This window comes from Myxocyprinus asiaticus, chromosome 34, assembly GCF_019703515.2.
Source record: "Myxocyprinus asiaticus isolate MX2 ecotype Aquarium Trade chromosome 34, UBuf_Myxa_2, whole genome shotgun sequence".
NCBI lineage: Eukaryota > Metazoa > Chordata > Actinopteri > Cypriniformes > Catostomidae > Myxocyprinus > Myxocyprinus asiaticus.
The window spans coordinates 8451027-8470559 of NC_059377.1; the positions used below are offsets into that span (position 1 = coordinate 8451027).

Sequence of the window (19533 nt, forward strand, 5' to 3'; positions counted from 1 at the left end):
ATGCTAAACTTTTAATACCAGATTTATACAGGGTGCATCTGTAATAAATAGTTAACAACGCAGACAGAACCTCTGCCCTCTGACAATAAACACTCAAATCTTGTGTCCCATCTCAGGCCTCACCCTCTTGCCTGTGCCAAGCTTTGGCCCGCCAATGGAAATCAAAAAGGTGCCAAACTGATGCAGAGATCAGATATTGACGAGGATGGTGTTTTTGTCCCCTGAGTATTTGTTACAAACGAGCTTCAACGCCTTAGGAAGTCAAATGCCAGACCAATATCCTGTTTCTCCATTCCGGTGCTTGACTTTGGCTGCTGCCCCACTGGAAATGGATTACACTAACCCTGTGTGTGCTGCCACTGGTGTGTTAGAGGAAGACTCCAAAAAGAATAAGCAATGGTTGGGTATTTCTTCTTGCGTGCAGCACGGCTAGCTACTGTATGCCAGTTCCACACGGCGCTCTATTTATAGCTGGGTTCTGTTTTCATTTAAAATAGCCATATGCTGTTAGGCCTTTGTCAGATAAGATAAGCAGCCTTTAGCTCGCAAAACCTCAGACGCGGACTGCGCCTAAAACAGCAAACAGAACAATGCAAAAATGGGGCTAGACCTGGAAAAGACAACAGGGAAGGAGACTCATGAAACTGCAAGCTAGGCATGCACTTGAGGTGAGTCAATGCTTAAAGCGATAGTTCACCATAAAAAAGAAATTACCTAACATGCGGTTTCGCCATGCCAATAGAGTAAATGATGACAGATACTTTTATTATTTGGGTGAACTATCCTTTTAAGCTAATATTGCACTGATTATTTGTCTAAGTTTTGCGAGCTGTTCCCTGAATGGTGGTCTTTTGTGAGTGTGTGTGTACAGGTTTGAATGGTTTACGAGGACATTTTTTTAGGTTACAAACTGGTATTTACAAGGGTATTATGTAATAAATGTGGTTTATGAGGACATTTCTAGTGTCCCCATAATTCAAATCGCTTAAAAAACATACTAAACTATATTTTTCTGAAAATGTAAAAATGCAGAAAGTTTTTTGTTAGGGGTAGGGTTAGGGTTAGGGTTAGGGGATAGAATCTATAGTTCGTACAGTGTAAAAATCATTATGTCTTTGGAGAGTCCTCATAAGGATAGCCGCACCAACAAGTGTGTGTGTGTTTGTGTCACGGGCTCTCCCAGTTTCCCAGCCTTGCTAGAACAGCAGCCCTGAATGCGGCCAGCACTGCAGTAGAATCTGAGTGCCAAGTCACCAGGCATTCCACTGTCTGCACACCCCGTCCCAAACGCCACAGCACAGACACGCAAACCCAGAAATGCACTCACACATACACGTGCTGCTAACACATTTGTGCACATACACATTTAGGCACAGGAATGAATAAAAACATAGATTCCCAGTAAGCATGGGAGACAAATTAATCTGAAAAACAGTAACGCGTCAAATTTATTTAACAAACTGAGAATAATATGCTTTGGATTTTCTGGGTGGACTTCGCGAACCTGTCAATTCATATTTCATTCGAAAATCAAAAGAAAGAAAGAAAAAAATACATTTTGCTTAAAATTAAAGCCTGTTTTAGGACCATTAAGACTTTTGCATATTTTCCCCAAATATTATCATTACTGTAATGCAAAAGAAATGTATTCTCATTACTGTAATGTCATTTTTTTTATAGGGATGCAGCGATGAAAATTTTTGGCAGACAGCAATATTAAGAAGAAGAAAAAAGAATATTGGCCGATACTAATATTTTGCCATTTACTCGCCTTACTTTGTCATCAGATCACTGTATTGCTTAGGAATTGTGCTTTAAAATGTACAAAGAGGTACAAAAGCTATTTTGTTGTTCTAACAATAAATAATTTTCACTGAACATGGACTGGATCTGTTGAACATAAGACAGGCCACAATGCAAAAACAAGATACAAAATATGCAAATATATAAATTATTTAAACAAAACAACAAAAAATTACAACATGATGATGGATGTGAAAAAAAAAAGATATTTTTCACTTCTAAAACATTTTCGCGCTTTTGTTTTTGCAGTTCTGAACAACAGAAATCACATTTGACATATTATGATAGAAAATTACAATTATTATTTTGGTAGGTATCGCTTTATACTACATACAGAAAGAAGTTTTAAACTTTATAAAATGCAGTAAAGTTATGTAATTAAAGGTGCACTAAGTAATTTTGTCCTCATTAAAAAAGCTGTACTCCTTAAGAAATGAATTGTAATTTTAATACATATGTAGGAAATCATGAGCACTCACATTAAAATGAAGACTCCAGTCATATCAGTAACCTTATAAAAGCTGTTTTATTCTACATGGAGAGGGTCCACACATGGGGGCTGCCATGTTAGAATCACATGACCAGCTGAATACTACTCGCTTAATCTCAGTAACCGTCCTGTTATTTGACACTTTCACTCATTGAATAAAGTAATCATGGCTGACTGTGAATTGTGAATTTTTACATTGGCATCAGTAACTGAAAACTATTGCGTTTGAATGATGCTGCATCCACGCCACTAGGTGTCAGTGTAAGTCCAAGATGACATGAACAAGAACTAAATGCACCTTTAAGTATAAATATAAACCACCTGTTTTTCAAATCAGCTTCTTGCTTATGACCAATATGCAGATGGTTTTAATTTGGTCAATAATTGGCCAATACATCTGTGCATCCCTATTTACACACGTGTGTGTGTGTGTGTGTGTGTGTGTGTTTATTATTTCCATTGTACAATAATTATACATCATGGTTGTAATTGTAGCACTGCCTTTATGATGATTTTTTTCTATTTTATTTTTTTTATGCAAATTTAATGGGAATAACACAAAATCTCAAAAGTAAAACAAATCTTAATGGTCCTTAAAATATGCTTCACTTTCTAAATAAATGATTTTCCTTTTGGGGTGAAAAGTGATCTGGACATGCTTTTGTGAAATTCACCCATCTACAAAATCGAATTTCTCCTGCGTCTCAATTTATTTTTTTAAATACACAAAAAATTCCTCTCTTTTCCGCAATTACCTCTAGTGTAGACATCATAGCGGAGGGACATTACACATGCGTCATCCATCTAACAGAACATAAAGTACTTCAAGTCCACGAGCAGATGAAAAGTTTCTGGGCTACGACATCACCGCTGTCTACCAGACGCCTTTAAGAAGAGGGCTCATTCTGCTGAACGACGGGGTAAACTTTTTTCATCCCATTTGTGTCAGAATTAGCCAGTGCTGATTATAACAGGTTCTTTTGTCCTCTGTGGATTCAGACAGCCCAGAATCTGAGCCGGACTTGAGTAAGACGGTCTGGACTGAGGTGGGGGAAGGGTTGACTGACTGTCTGCCCGCTTCAGCCCGCAGTGGACCAATTCCCAGCAATAACACCAGCAGACGTACATGCAGCTTTGGTAACACTTACAATACAGTGTCCATGTCACATATTACTAGTTATAGGAGCATTAGCTACATATGAAGTACATATAGTTCACATGTAACACGAATATTAAGGTAAAATGTGGTCAAAGTTTACATTAATGGTGGGAATAAGTGCATCTGGTCTGGGAACATGGCAGAAGAGTTAAAGAAATATGTGCGCAGCCCCAACAGCAACACAAGCAATATTCACTAACTAATGCATTGAGTTCTACGTCTTGAGTCATCGTCAACAAGCACTTGTATTATTATATTTCATCGGTGAAACTGTTTAAATACAACGAGGCTTATGTAAAAGGCATTTCTGACCAACACATCGCATTTTGGGGGGGCTGAATGAATAATTTAATACGCCACAGCCAAATTTGAGGGGTGTGCAAGTGAAACACTGACAGATAACGGTCACATAATACACTAACTCAACCTGACAATGTAAAAAAACCTTCAGATGAACCGCTAATTTGCAACCGTTTGATATGTGCGCGCAGCTCGCGCTCATAATAATAAAAGCATAAAGAGTTCCATTTGATACATTTCGGATGCGGATGGAGTGGAATGGAACGTTAGAATCTGGAACTGCTACACTGTAACCAGGTTCAGTAGAAAACGGTCGCACATTCAAACGTTCCATTTGATTCGAAAATGTTTCGCATTCGCGTTCCATTCGCAAACGGTTTAGACAAATCACATCAAACCCGCCCTACTTACATATATCCATTCCCTGTGGCTGGGATAGGGTGCAGTTGCAGGAGCATGGGTCATTGGAGTTGGCGTTGGTTTTGCTGGAGCTGCTGTCCGGGTCCGTGATGTTTCGCATGGGGGCTCGGGGAAGTGACGGGACGGGACGGAGGGAGAGGAGAGGGGGAGGGGGGGTGGGGGCGCCGGCCGCGTCCCTCACGTGAAACACTTCCACAGCAGTACCCCGCTATCAGTGTCGGCCTCTCGGTTCACGCGCGCCTCATGACACGCTCGCTCGCTTCCCGACGCATTTGCTGCTGCTCGACTACGGTAAATACGTTCCCCGCATCTTGACAGCCTATTCCTATTGCGTTCATTCAGAAGAATAGCTTTCTGTGACGGTCTCGGGCTCACACCCCACCTCCTCCTCCTGCTGCTGCGCCTCCCACCTCCTAGAGGAGAGCAGCTCCAGACAGACAGACAGGAGCAGTGGGAGGGGAGACTGGCGCTGACAATGGCGATGGTGGGAGAGAGAGAGAGAGAGAGAGAGAGAGAGAGAGAGAGAGGCTGCTCTACACTCACAGGGATAGTGTGTATGTATAGAATCACACACACACACACATACACACACACACACACTCATTAGTGCCAGCCACGACCAATCAAGGCAGGCATTGAAGAGGCTTTAACCTTGGGCTGACCCCACAGTCTAGCAGATATTCAGCAGATGTGTCAGACCGCCCCCCCCCCCCTTCTTTCCCAAACTGTCTGCAGTCTATAAATATATCCGGGACACTTTGGTGTGGGGAATGTCCGGCTGAGTGGGCAAAGTGAAGTAAACTGGGTTTGTGAAACACTGTGGCCCCAGAACGTATCTGAAACACTTAAAGTATCTTAAAGTCATACTAAGTGTGAGGTTTATAAAACAAGAGATATAACAATATATCTTTTTTTATTTTGTCTTTCCTTAGACATAGTGGCCAAGAGCATTAAGGTGAATCTCTCAAGAACTTGTCCAGGTCACATTTCACCCCAATCAAAGAAATACGATGTTTTATATATATATATATATATATATATATATATATATATATATATATATATATATATATATATATATTAAACGTAATAAACACAGTTATGCTGATTTAAATAATATATATTAAAAAAAACATTGCATTACAGTATACTATGTATATATGAGGGTTTATCTACACTGAAAACCCTATGTGGTACGGAGGAGGGCGGGGCCGGGCCAGAATGACGCACGCCCGGACCCCAATCAGCCTGATGAGGCGAGCGTGGGATAAAGGCGACTGGGGACAGCCGTTCGGGAGAGAGAGAGAGAACTATGGGCAGCTGCCCTGCATGTGTTTATGTTTGTGTGTTTTGTTTAAGTTGGTCATTAAACTATTATTTATATTCTCAAGCCGGCTCTCGCCTCCACCTTTCCCTCTAACCCCCTTACACTGGTGCCGAAACCCGGGAAGGAGGAGGGATGCCCCCCTCAATTGAATTGAGTAATGCCGTCTTCGAAACTTGTGTAATTAAGTTCACTTAACTTGTTGATCATGTAGAATTAACTATTTAAGTTAAGGTTATTTGATGCAAGTAGACTTAACTCAGATGTGCTATTTACATTTTGTTGTTTCTACTTAATAATTTTATTTGAATTGACTCAATGAATTGATTCTAGGTCAGTCATTAAATAAACGTATTTCTCCACAGAAATGCATAGACACATGTACTTCAGTTGCACACGCAGAAGTAAAACTGAGATAGTGTTAACAGGGTCCATCTTGACCAAAGGGGACAAAGATCATCCTAATAGTGACATCACATGAAACAATTATTTGCAACAAAACAACATAAATAATACTACAAAAGAGCTAAAACCTCTATGGATTCTCAACAACTATTTAAATGCCCCCATATTCCCATTACTGTAATGTATCCAAACATTTTATGATGACTCTCATTTCTGTGATGATTTTGATTTTAAATGTGACCAGGACATGTTTTCGAGAGATTCACCCTAAACACTTCTGGCCACTATTGACACTAATTGTAATAAAAGACTAAACAAAGAAATGTTTATGTTTAAAAAACAAAGGCCATGTGGCTCAATTCAGTCGTGTTTATTAATATGAAACGTATTCGCCATTTAACTATTGTGAGTTTAAGAACTGTTTGCTGGACTTGAGAGTTAAAATTGGCCTTGTTATGTCTGCAGTTGTACTGGAGACGCAGACTTTACTTTAACGCCCTCTGGCGGCATCTGGTGTCACGACACCACTGCATTGCTTTAAATGTGGCAAGAGCGAGTGACCTGTGTTTGTGGCTGACTTTCTCCTGTGACCTCTCACTCATGGTGTGATGGTTTAAAGTGTTCTAGAACAAGTCGCAGTAACATATATGTGTGAAAGAGCAGCTGTGAGGATATTTACAATGATAAGATGAAATTTGCGGTGAGACTACTTCCCCCACGAGCTGGTCACTGTGAAGTCAGACAGATAAGCATAGTTTATGACAACCTCATCACACCTCATTATGTTACAGGAGAATCTTTTTAATTATATAACTTTGTGTCCAAAAACGCTGTACATTTTACACTGTAATGTACTGTAAATAAAGCCTACTATGACAAAGATTGACAGAAAAATAAAATTGTATACATTTTCTTAAGAACATGTAAGGGGTGCCAGGGTGTTGCTATGTGGTTGCTATGTGTTTACTTACTGGCCCAAGTCAAGAGCTCACCCCCAAAACTACACTGTCAGCAATTTCTGTAAATTGGGCTGTATTTCACTGGAATACAGTTGTGGCACCCTTGATAAATATGAGCAAAGAAGGCTGTGAAAAATATGTCTTTATTGTTTATCCTTTTGATATTTCATTCGAAAAATTCACAGAAATCTATCCTCTAATGGATATCAAACAATTGCAAACTCAACACAAGTTTAATCAAAAAACAAATATTGTTGTCAAATATATGTGTGACACAATTATCGGTACCCATTTATTCAATACTTTTTGCAACCTCCCTTGGCGAATATAACAGCACTGAGTCTTCTCCTATAATGCATAATGAGGTTGGAGAACACATGGCAGGGGATCTGAGACCATTCCTCCATACAGAATCCCTACAGATCCTTCAAATTCCGAGGTTCACGTGGTAGAATCTCCTCTTCAGTTCACCCCACAGGTTTTCTATGGGGTTCAGGTCAGGAGACTGGGATGGCCATGGCATAACCATGATTTTTTGGTCAGTAAACCATTTTTGTGTTGATTTTGATGTGTGTTCTTATGTGTGTTCAAGATCCAACCACGGCTCATTTTAAGCTTTCTGGCAGAGACAGTCAGGTCCGAACATGTCCAGGATCTCTGACATAAAAACAGCCCCACAACATTACAGATCCGCCACCATATTTAACCGTGGGCATGAGGTACTTTTCCATAAGGCTACTTCTCTGCGCGCACCAAAACTCTTCTCTGTGTGCATCTTTGGTTTTTGCTTCCAAAAAGCTCTATTTTCTTTTTTTTTATCTGACTACAGAACCCTGTCCCATTTGAAGTTCCAGTAGTGTCTGGCAAACTGAGAGCAGATGCTTTTTTCTTGAAACCCTCCTAAACAACTTGTTGTGATGTCAGTGATGTCTGACTGTAGTTTTGGAGACTTTCTGACTCCAAGACCCAACTAATTTATGCAATTCTCCAGCTGTGATCCTTGGAGAATTTTTGGCCACTCAAACCATCCTCCTCACTGTGTGTGGAGACAATATAGACACACGTCCTCTTCCAGGCCAATTCGTAACATCTCCAGTTGATTATAACTTGTTAATTATTGCACTGATGGTGGAAATGGTCATATATCTTTTTTTTATGGCCTTTTTCCATTTTGTGAAGCTCAGCAACCTTTTGCAGCACATCAGAACTTTATTCTTTGGTCTTACCCATTGTGATGGATGACTAAGGGAATTTGGCTTGTGTGTTACCTCATATTTATACCCCTGTGAAACAGGAAGTCTTGGCTGAACAATTTCATGTTCCTTGTCACACAGGTGCACTAAAGTTTTTTAAAAATATAAATGGGAATATACTTCAGATATATTTTTTTTCTCATAAGAATTTCTAGGGGTGCCAATAATTGTGACAAACATGTTTTGGAGAAAAATATTCATTTAATTTGTTTACTTCAATTAAAGGTTCAATTTTTGTGAATATTTTGAATGAAAGATCAAAAGGATAAACAATAAAGACATTTTTCAAAGCCTTCTTTGCTCATATTTACCAAGGGTGCCAATATTTTTGGCTACATCTGTATGAACAGTTTATTACTGTAGAGCGAGTTTATTAAACAGTTTATTACTGTTTATTACCATGCATGTTCACATTTGCAGAACACAGAAAGCCTGCAAAATTAGGCCAGGTCCACACTAACAAGTTTTCAGTTTCCTAACATCATCGTTTCCAAAGTATGCGGTAACGGAGAGCGTTTTCGAAATGCAAGTGTATTAGTGTGCACGTGGCATCATTTTGCAGGCTTTCTGTGTTTCCGTACATGTGTGCCTAAATCGTGTCTTCACTTTGCACGGGCATTCAGGTATATAGTACACAAAAACCTGAGGTTTGCCAAGTTGTGTCTCTTTGCTTACCCACTAAAAGCATTTATGGTCTCCAGAAAGAGAACACTGCTTGCAGACGGTGTCTAAAGAACATGACGAGAATTCAAGATTCGATGAGGGCTGTACATTCATGTTTGCATAAACCTAAAATAGCATATTAGAGATAGGACAATTTTAATGTCCACATAGAAACGGTAAAAATAAATATTTTTGTTTGAGGTCATCCTTTTCATTACACTTTATTAGGAAGCATACATGTTCTTCTAAGAAATCTATCTGTGCAGAGGCCTGAGCTTTTTATTGTCTTGCCAGATACCTATTTGATGACTTAGTAGGAAATAAAGGATGATTCACTGTTCCTTTTAGCAGATGTAAGTATTTTACATTTTTACAATTGACAATCCATGCTATAAATTGATAGTTAGAAAAAAATGTGTCTTCTACAAACTGTGTCTTAATATGTGTGTTTGTGTGTTTTAGGCCACATCAACAGATTTGCCAAGTACTCCAAGGCTGATCATGCTGGGTAAGATCCCTTAAAACATGAATAAGGTGTATTAACGATTAATGTGATCTGTACTTCCTCAGTAAACTATCTGATTTTCAGCTAACAATTACAAATTTGGGTTTGCATCTCAGACAAAGCCATCATATGTATTTAGAACACTTGGAATATAGTGCTTAAATCATATGGACTAATTTAATGGTGCCTTTTCGGAACTTGACAGGCCATGGTCACTGCATGCTTACACTGTTTGGAAAAGAGCAACTAAACATGTGCTAACCATATTTTGTGTTCTATGGCAGAAGAAAAGTTACAGGTAAACACATTTTTTAATATGCCATAATATTTAATCTGTTACAAAGCTATTTATAGTATATTGGTAGAGGTGAGTAGGGTTCATACTTATGGCAAAATTAAAGGAATAGTTCACCCAAAAATGAAAATTCTTTAATGAAAATGTCATAATTGACTTGTCCTCATGTCGTTCAAAACCCATATGATATTCTGTCTTATGCTGAACACAAAAGATGTTTTAATGAATATCTCAAGCTGTCTCATAACAATGGCAATGGATAGTTCCTCACTTTAAAACTAAAAAAGTATCCAAGTATCAAAAAATTAGTCCATGTGGCTTGTGCATCATATCCCAAGTTGATATAATCACTTTGTGTGATGAACAGAATGAAACTTAAGTTGTTATTCACTATCAGCTCAAACCATTAATAAAGTCAAATGTGTTGGCTATGTCAATAACATGAAATCTCAAAATCTGAAGATTTTGCTGGTCATTTTTTCCCCATGCAATTACAGTAAATAGGACTAAAGTTTTGCAAGAATGCAAAATCACCATTTAAGTATTATAAAAGTAGTCCATACATCTCTATACTACATCCGAAATTGGATTGATCAGGTTCTTGAGTTCAACTCACTGACTTTGTCACAGCAGTAAATAGCTCACTGGTGGGGAAGATTATGAATGAATAACTATTTTAATTTTTGTCTGTTTCTTACACAAAGCTATTTAAGGGCTAGACAATACTTGGAATATAGCACACAAGTCATTCGGACAACTTTAATTATACTTTTATGGTGCTTTTTGAAGCTTAAAACGTTCAGTTTCCCTTTATTGTAATTGCAAAAAAAAAAAAAAAGTGACCAAAATCATTCAAACTATTCAAAAATTTTACTTGTGTGTTCCACAGAAAAATAAAATTACAAGTTTAGAACAACATGAGGGTGAGAAAATTATGAATCTAAAGGAATTGGATGATTTATTCCTTTAAAATGCCTTACAGTGAATTACATCATTTGTAATTGTACAATATTCTGCCTAGTTTACATATATAAAGCAATAGCGACATTAAGGAAATACATAGCAAAGCAAACTGTCTTTTGTATATAGAATATTTCTTTATAATTTAAAGGTTCATTGTGAGAATCAATCCAGACAAAAGCAAGTGCTCCAGATCACCAACAGAAGTGGCAAGACTGTGAAAAGAAAGAACTCTGACCTGAATCCTCGTGTCGCCTACTTCATCAGGGATCCAAGTTTGCAAAATTATTAATCTACAACAGCAGAGTACGTTGTGCTCAGGAGAGTTTATGTAAGAAAGTATTTAAGTGAATAACTATAAAATAAAACAATCTTAAAGTTAAAATGTCATTGCAAGAATGAAAATGCTTACATGCCTGTGGTTTATTAGTATGGACATACAGAAATGTTTAAATAATTTAAAGCTCTAAGTGAAACTGTAAGGAGTGGGAATGTAGCTCATTATGATACAATAAAAATAACTGATTTTAATGATTTGGCAGCATTTTGAAGATCCACTGAACAATAAAACATTTATTGAAGTTACACTTTGTTGCCATTTTTCTTTGTTTACTGGCATTTTTGAAATACAGTAATTCTATAATATGTGCATATATTTTATTCAGTAAATAAACTGGAGAAAGTTACCAGCAAATTACAGTAAATTTCACACTGTAATAGTTTACAGTACATTACTGGCACAAGAAAACAGTAAAGTGCTGTATTTTTTACAGTGTAACAGCAAATCTTTGTAACAATATTTTACAGTTAGTTGGACCTCCTTTTACAGTATAAATACTGTAAACCATACTGTAATAATTACAGTAAGTTAATGGCGAACTGCTTCATGGTTACTACAATTTTACTGTAGTAAAACCATGGTTAATTTCATAAGAGCTAAATAAACAGGGTGACAACATTAAATTGAACATACATTTATACTTAAACACTGATAAAACTAGAAAATATGTAATAGAAATACAGCAATAAACAGCAGCAAATAATATAATATTTAGCTATAAAGTCCCTATAAGGCTGCACGGAGCTCAGGTGAATCAGTGAATCATTTACTCTATGTAAATTAGTTCATTTACATGAACCGACTCACTATAAATTAAGACATTGGTTATTTTAACTGGTTCATTTACCTGAACTGTCCAAAAGAACTGACTCATTTAAAGGGATAGTTCACCCAAAAATTACAATTATCTCATCATTAACTCACTCTCATGCCATCAAAGATGTGTATGACTTTCTTTCTTCTGCTGAACACAAACAAAGATTTTTTGAAAAATATTTCAGCTCTGTAGGTCCATACAATGCAAGTGAATGGTGACCAGAACTTTGAAGCTACAAAAAGCACATAAAGGTAGCATAAAAGTAATCCATACGACTCCAGTGGTTAAATCCATGTCTTCAGAAGTTATATGATAGGTGTGGGTGAGAAACATATCAATATTTAAGTCCTTTTTTACAATAAATCTCCACATTCACTTTCACATTCTTCTTATTTTGTTTTTGGCAGTTCATGTTCTTTGTGCATATCACCACCTATTGGGCATGGAGGAGAATTTATTAAAAAAAAAAAAAAAAAAAGGACTTAAATATTGATCTGTTTCTCACCCACACCAATCATATCACCTCAGAAGATATGGATTTAACTACTGGAGTCTTATGGTTTACTTTATTGCTGCCTTTATGTCCTTTTATGTGCAAATCTTAATTTGTGCTTAAGAGAAGTAAGAAAGTCATACACATCTGGGATGGCATGAGGGTGAGTAAATGAGAATTTTTATTTTTGGGTGAACTATCCCTTTAAATAATTTGGTCTTTCCAGCGCTACATAAGAGAGAGGACGGTTTAGGTGAGAGTTTTGTTACTCCCTCGGCTCCATTGTTGTGTTCGCAATACAATGTGATAAATGTAGCATTTTGTGACGCTACACCATAACTTATTGGAAAATGTAGTTTATTACAGGAAAGGCTACACTATTATGAAAATAGCTGAACTACTGGTACTGTCACGCTACTGAAAGTTAGTAGCGTGGCTACTTTTCGTTTACTACTCCCTAACACTGTTAGCAATGTTCTTGTGATCTGATTGCTGAAACACCAAGTGTAAACGGGGACTGGTGCCTTAGCAAACACCACTAATGACAGCAGTTGCCAAAATAAAAGAAAGGAAAGCTGCAATCATTCACACTAAATCACATGGCACACATTTCATAGTTACCTTACTCTAATCAAGCCTTCTTACAATATCAGCTCATGCCACAAACTCTTTTCAATGGGATGACTCATATTGCCTGTTCCCGGAGGCCAATCTCCTTATGGCTGAGACACAGACACATCCATCTGGCTCTGTTACAGCACCTGTGATTGCTCAGGTGGAAGTCTAAATCACAGTGCTGTCAACCATCACATCAGCACAGATCAACATTTCACAGTTAAAACAACCGCTGCACCGCGTCCATTGTGTTCATAACAGTACATGGGGCTCATTTGCATGGAAACATGCAGGAACTTCTTGTTTAGACTGATATATGTTACAGTCTGTCTGGACAATATGATAAGAATAAGAAAAATGAAAGTAACATAAGGAAAATCCCTTCCACACACACACACACACACACACACACATTTTGATCATGTTCTTGTGAGGACTTTCCATTGACACCAAGGGAGAATTCACTAAAATGAATTGTGGCCACTGGTGGTGTGGTTTATTTGTAAACGCTGTCTGCATTGTTAAACCTGAATCACTAAAGGAATTATACAAATCAGGGAATGACCTATTGCAATACCTTTCAAAATTTAATCATGTGCAGGATATGGATTATAGATATCTACAGTGGCAAGAAAAAGTATGTGAACCTTTTGGAATTACCTGCATTTATTTGTTTTAAAATCTGGTTTGATCTTCATCTAAGTTACAACAATGTACAAACACAATCTGTTTAAGTAATAACACACAAATTATTGTACTGTTCTTGTACATATTGAATACATCATTCAAACAATAACAGTGTAAGTTGAAAAAAGTATGTGAACACCTAAGTTAATGACGTCAACAAAAGCTAATTAGAGTCAAGAGTTGGCAAACCTGACATCCAATTATTGAAAGGAGATTGCAGGTGTGGGTTATAGCTACTCTGACTTATAAAAATCACTCAGACATTTTGAGTTTGCTATTCACAAGAAGAACCTGCTGACGTGGACCATGCCTCGCAAAAAAGAGATCTCAGAAGACCTACAATCAAGAATTGTTGCTTTGCATCAAACTGGAAAGGGTTAAAAAGTTATCTTGAAGAGTTTAGATATTCATCTGTTCACAATTAGACAAACTGTCTATAAATGGAGATGATTTAGCACTGTGGCTACTCTCCCTAGAAGTGGCCGTCTAGCCAAGATGACTCAAAGGAACACCGCAGAATGCTCAATGAGGTAAAAAAGAACCCTAGATTGACAGCTAAAGACTTGAAGGATTCATTGGAATTGGTAAACATTTCTGTTCATGAGTCTACTATATGGAAAACACTAAACAGACATGGTGTCCATGGCAGGGCACCACGAAGGAAGCCGCTGCTTTCCAACAAAAACATCGCTGCATGCCTGAAGTTTGCCAAAGACCACCTTGACACTCCACAATGCTACTGGGAAAATGTTCTGTGGACTGATGAAACTAAGTGTAGAGCCGAGGAGGGCGGGGCCGGGCTGGAATGAGACACACCCGGTCCCCAATCAGCCTGATGGGGCGCGCGAGGGATAAAGGCGACAGCTCGAGAGAGAGAGAGAATTGCAGGCAGCTGTACTGTGTGGTTTTTGGTTGTGTGTTTGTTTAAGTTGTTTATTAAATTATTATTTAAGTTGCCAAGCCGGTTCTCGCCTCCTCCTTTCCACTAAACCCCCTTACACTGGTGCCGAAACCCGGAAAGGAGGAGACTGTCGTCCCTGGCCGCCTTTATCCCTCGCGCACCCCATCAGGCTGACTGGGGACCGGGTGTGTCTCATTCCAGCCCGGCCCCACCCTCCTCGGCTCTACACTAACGTTGAATTTTTTGGGAAGAACATGCAGCACTACATATGGTGTAAAAAGGGCACCGCATAGCAACATGAAAACATCATCCCAACGGTGAAGTACAGTGGAGGGAGCACCATGATTTGGTGCTGCTTTGCTGCTTCGGGGCCTGGACCACTTGATAATTAAAAGTTTATCAAGATATCCTACAGGATAATGTCAGGGTGGCTATGCGCCAGCTAAAGCACAGTAGAAGTTGGATGATGTAGCAGGACAATGACTCTAAACATCTAAGTAAATCTGCTACAGAATGGCTTCAAAAAAAGAAAATCCAACTTTTGGAGTGGCCCAGTCAGAGCCCAGACCTTAACCCAATAGAGATGCTGTGGAATGACCTCAAGAGAGCTGTTCACACCAAGAATCCTAAGAATATGGCTGAGCTGAAGCAGTTGTGTAAGGAAGAATGGTCCAAAATTCCTTCTGAACGTTGTGCAGGTCTAATCTGCAGCTACTGGAAACACTTGGTTGAGGTTATTGCTGCCAAAGGAAGATCGTCCAGTTATTAAATCCAAGGGTTCACTTACTTTTTCCACAGCACTGTGAATGTTTAATGGGATGTGTTCAATAAAGACATGAAAGATTATAATTGTGTGTGTGTTGTTATCTTAATCACATTGTGTTTGTATGTACTTGTGACTTTGATGAAGATGAGATCATATTTTATGAACAATTAATGGAGAAAACCAGCTAATTCCAAAGGGTTCACATACTTTTTCTTGCCACTGTATAATTTGATTGTCACTTGTTAAAATGCAAATTCTTGATATCAGCAATGGAATTACTACTAGTAAAAATGCAAATTCTTGATATCAGCAATGGAATTACTACTAGTAAAAATGCAAATTCTTGATATCAGTATGATTAGCATTGCACTAGTAAAAACATTATTTATAAAAAATGACGTCATTATTCACGGAAATACCCATTCTTGATATCAAAAATATACTTTAAACTAGTAAAAGCTGTACTTTTTGATATCTGAAACTGCATTTTCACTAGTAGAATTTCACACTTGATCAATCAATCACTCCTGTTCAAAACGCAATTACAGATATCTAACATGGCTACTAGTCAAATAACAAATTCCACATATCAAAAATTTGCATTTTTACTAATTGTTACTGAATTGTTGATATCAGGAATGTACATTTGCACTAGTAACAATGTAATTATTTATATTTAAAAATGTAATTTTTACTAGTAAGAAGTACATAGCCGATATGTGTATTTAGAATTTCAACTATAGTAAGAAATTAATTAAACATATCTGTAATTGCGTTTTGAACAGGATTAGTTGACATGAATTAATTCATGACTTGAATAATTACTTGAGAATGTTTTAATAAACAAATTGGTATTAGTTTTGTTATATTGAGAATCGTCAAATTTCACTGGAATTGGTACCAACTACTAAAATGTTGGTATCGTGACAACACATGCTTACAATGTGTATTTAAATCTAACTGCTATAGCATAATAAAAAAGTAGATCTCATGCCATAGAAGTCTTAGCCCCCCTGATGTAAATGAATCGGGTACAATAAACGGTTCCCTTACAATTAGCATTGGAAACTTTGATTCATCCCAATCATTCAGACTTAAATGGACTTTGCCTTATATATATATATATATATATATATATATATATATATATATACAGTGGTGTGAAAAAGTGTTTGCCCCCTTCCTGATTTCTTTTTTTTTTTGCATGTTTGTCACACTTAAATGTTTCAGATCATCAAACAAGTTTAAATATTAGTCAAAGATAACACAAGTAAACACAAAATGCAGTTTTTAAATGAAGGTTGTTATTATTAAGGGAAAACAAAATCCAAACCTACATGGCCCTGTGTGAAAAAGTGATTGCCCCCTAAACCTAATAACTGGTTGGGCCACCCTTAGCAGCAACAACTGCAATCAAGCGTTTGCAATAACTTGCAATGAGTCTTTTACAGCACTGTGGAGGAATTTTGCAGAATTGTTGTAATTCAGCCACATTGGAGGGTTTTCGAGCATGAACTGCCTTTTTAAGGTCATGCCACAGCATCTCAATAGGATTCAGGTCAGGACTTTGACTAGGCCACTCCAAAGTCTTCATTTTGTTTTTCTTCAGCCATTCAGAGGTGGACTTGCTGGTGTGTTTTGGATCATTGTCCTGCTGCAGAACCCAAGTTCGCTTCAGCTTGAGGTCACGAACAGATGGCCGGACATTCTCCTTCAGGATTTTTTGGTAGACAGCAGAATTCATGGTTCCATTTATCACAGCAAGTCTTCCAGGTCCTGAAGCAGCAAAACAGCCCCAGACCATCACACTACCACCACCATATTTTACTGTTGGTATGATGTTCTTTTTCTGAAATGCGGTGTTACTTTTACGCCAGATGTAATGGGACACACACCTTCCAAAAAGTTCAACTTTTGTCTCGTCAGTCCACAGAGTATTTTCCCAAAAGTCTTGGGGATCATCAAGATGTTTTCTGGCAAAAATGAGATGAGCCTTAATGTTCTTTTTGCTCAGCAGTGGTTTTCGTCTTGGAACTCTGCCATGCAGGCCATTTTTGCCCAGTCTCTTTCTTATGGTGGAGTCATGAACACTGACCTTAACTGAGGCAAGTGAGGCCTGCAGTTCTTTGGATGTTGTTGTGGGGTCTTTTGTGACCTCTTGGATGAGTCGTCGCTGCGCTCTTGGGGTAATTTTGGTCGGCCGGCCACTCCTGGGAAGGTTCACCACTGTTCCGTGTTTTCGCCATTTGTGGATAATGGCTCTCACTGTGGTTCTCTGGAGTCCCAAAGCTTTAGAAATGGCTTTATAACCTTTTCCAGACTGATAGATCTCAATTACTTTCTTTCTCATTTGTTCCTGAATTTCTTTGGATCTTGGCATGATGTCTAGCTTTTGAAGATCTTTTGGTCTACTTCACTTTGTCAGGCAGGTCCTATTTAAGTGATTTCTTGATTGAGAACAGGTGTGGCAGTAATCAGGCCTGGGTGTGGCTAGAGAAATTGAACTCAGGTGTGATAAACCACAGTTAAGTTATGTTTTAACAGGTGGGGCAAACACTTTTTCACACAGGGCCATGTAGGTTTGGATTTTGTTTTCCCTTAATAATAACAACCTTCATTTAAAATCCTAATTTTGTGTTTACTTGTGTTATCTTTGACTAATATTTAAACTTGTTTGATGATCTGAAACATTTAAGTGTGACAAACATGCAAAAAAATAAGAAATCAGGAAGGGGCAAACACTTTTTCACACCACTGTGTATATATATATATATATATATATATATATATATATATATATATATATATATATATATATATATTTGTATCACTATATTTTGACTCATTTACATGAAATGGTGTGTTTTCTAGTTTTATTCATTTATATTAATTAAATTATTGTATTCAATTTAATGTTTTCACCCTAATTAGATAATATAATCATATTGTTATATATTTTAAAATATTTTGTTCTTTAAATAGCACCTAATTTTTGTTAGCTTGAAACTGCTATTTGCCTGATGCAAGTTATGTTTGAGGCACTAAGTAGCAAGTAAACCAGATTTTCTGTAAACAAATTTCTGCTAATTTCTTTGGTGCTTTCTACACCATCATATGCAGAGACGTTTGCAGGAAGGTTTATTTATTTTTTTTTTTTTCAAGTAGGTTTATTTTTGTTGTAGCTACTATTTCAGATAAATCTGGCCCTAAATGGCACACAAACTGTGGTTGGTCACTTTACATCAGTCAAATGGTCTCTTCTTATCTAACTGAGCAGATCTTGGCCCGAAAGTGGAACAAGTACACACACACACACACTCTCTCTCTCTCTCACACACACACACACACACACACACACACACACACGCACGCTGAACTAGTTCTACACATGAATAGGAAACAGTATTGATTAGGGCTGATCAGGGTAGGTGCATGCAATCACCGCTGACTAATGTAATCCTCTGTAACAGTTTAAGGATGGGCAAGGAGGAGGCGGGAACCGGCTGAACAGTCAATATAAAGGATTAATGATAAAAATGAACTTAAAACAACATAAAACATAAATGAACACAGACACACATGCAGCGTGGCCACGTGCGTCTCACTCTCTCTCTTGAACTGGCGCCTCTGGCTCCCTTTTATCTCGCTCTCCCGCTGATCAGCTGATTCAGCGCTGGCCACACCCTCCTCATTGTCACATCCTCATTAATCAACTCTCTCTCTAACTAGACTAGGCCAGACAAAATTTAGGTTATGGTCAGAGGTGGGTGGATTGTGTTTGTAAATATTCCAATATTTTATCAATATAATTAAATTTTTCACATTAATATTTTTTGGGGAAAAGACTGACTACCACTGTAAGAACGAAACATACAGCAACATTAGGTCAACAAATACAAAACATTTCATTTGTATTTTTTTATGGAATTTTTTTCAATTTTTATTAGATAGAAAAGTGGAGAGGGAGACAGGAAACAACAGCAGAGAATGGGGGAATGGGATCAGAAAAGGACCTCGAGCCATGACTCGAGCTTGGGCCAACTGTGATGCTAATACATCATGTCGTAGCACTGCCCACAAGGCTACGGCTCTGACACACAATTATTTCCATTTCTATATAGCACAACAGTCTTGGTTCCGGAAGTTTTTTTCCCCATTATTTCTTCAATAGGGATTTCATAAAATCCTTCCTAAAAGAGTTCTAAGCCATGAACCAAACCAACCAGCACTGAAGTGACATTACAATCTTTGATTTGAAGCAATAAAATATATTAAAATTGGACAAAAAAACAGAGGTACAAGACTGTGTATTTAAAGAAGGCATGAACTACAATCCCATGAAGTGTTGCGAATTAATTTAATTTAATTAAAAACAAAG

The 19533-nt window shown here is 37.7% G+C and overlaps 1 protein-coding gene and 1 long non-coding RNA gene across 5 annotated transcripts in view; one reads left to right on the plus strand and one right to left on the minus strand.

Moving 5' to 3' along the window:
• The window catches only part of LOC127424853 (low-density lipoprotein receptor class A domain-containing protein 4-like), a 167931-nt gene that overhangs the window by 44605 nt on the left and 103793 nt on the right, over positions 1-19533 (minus strand). Inside the window, exon 1 of one of the 4 annotated variants that reach the window (XM_051670345.1) lies at positions 4164-4667. The exons of 2 other annotated variants lie outside the window; for them this stretch is intronic. In XM_051670345.1, coding sequence (XP_051526305.1) covers positions 4164-4272 — 109 coding nt within the window. In that variant the 5' untranslated portion in view covers positions 4273-4667. Of the gene's footprint in view, positions 1-3048; positions 3205-4163; positions 4668-19533 lie in introns of those variants that run through there. One more of the 4 variants, XM_051670346.1, reaches the window with a different exon arrangement.
• LOC127424867 (uncharacterized) lies at positions 252-11112 on the plus strand. The gene is made up of 6 exons (XR_007894534.1): positions 252-668; positions 3055-3213; positions 3293-3430; positions 9071-9129; positions 9239-9284; positions 10688-11112. It is a non-coding gene; the product is annotated as an uncharacterized LOC127424867 (long non-coding RNA).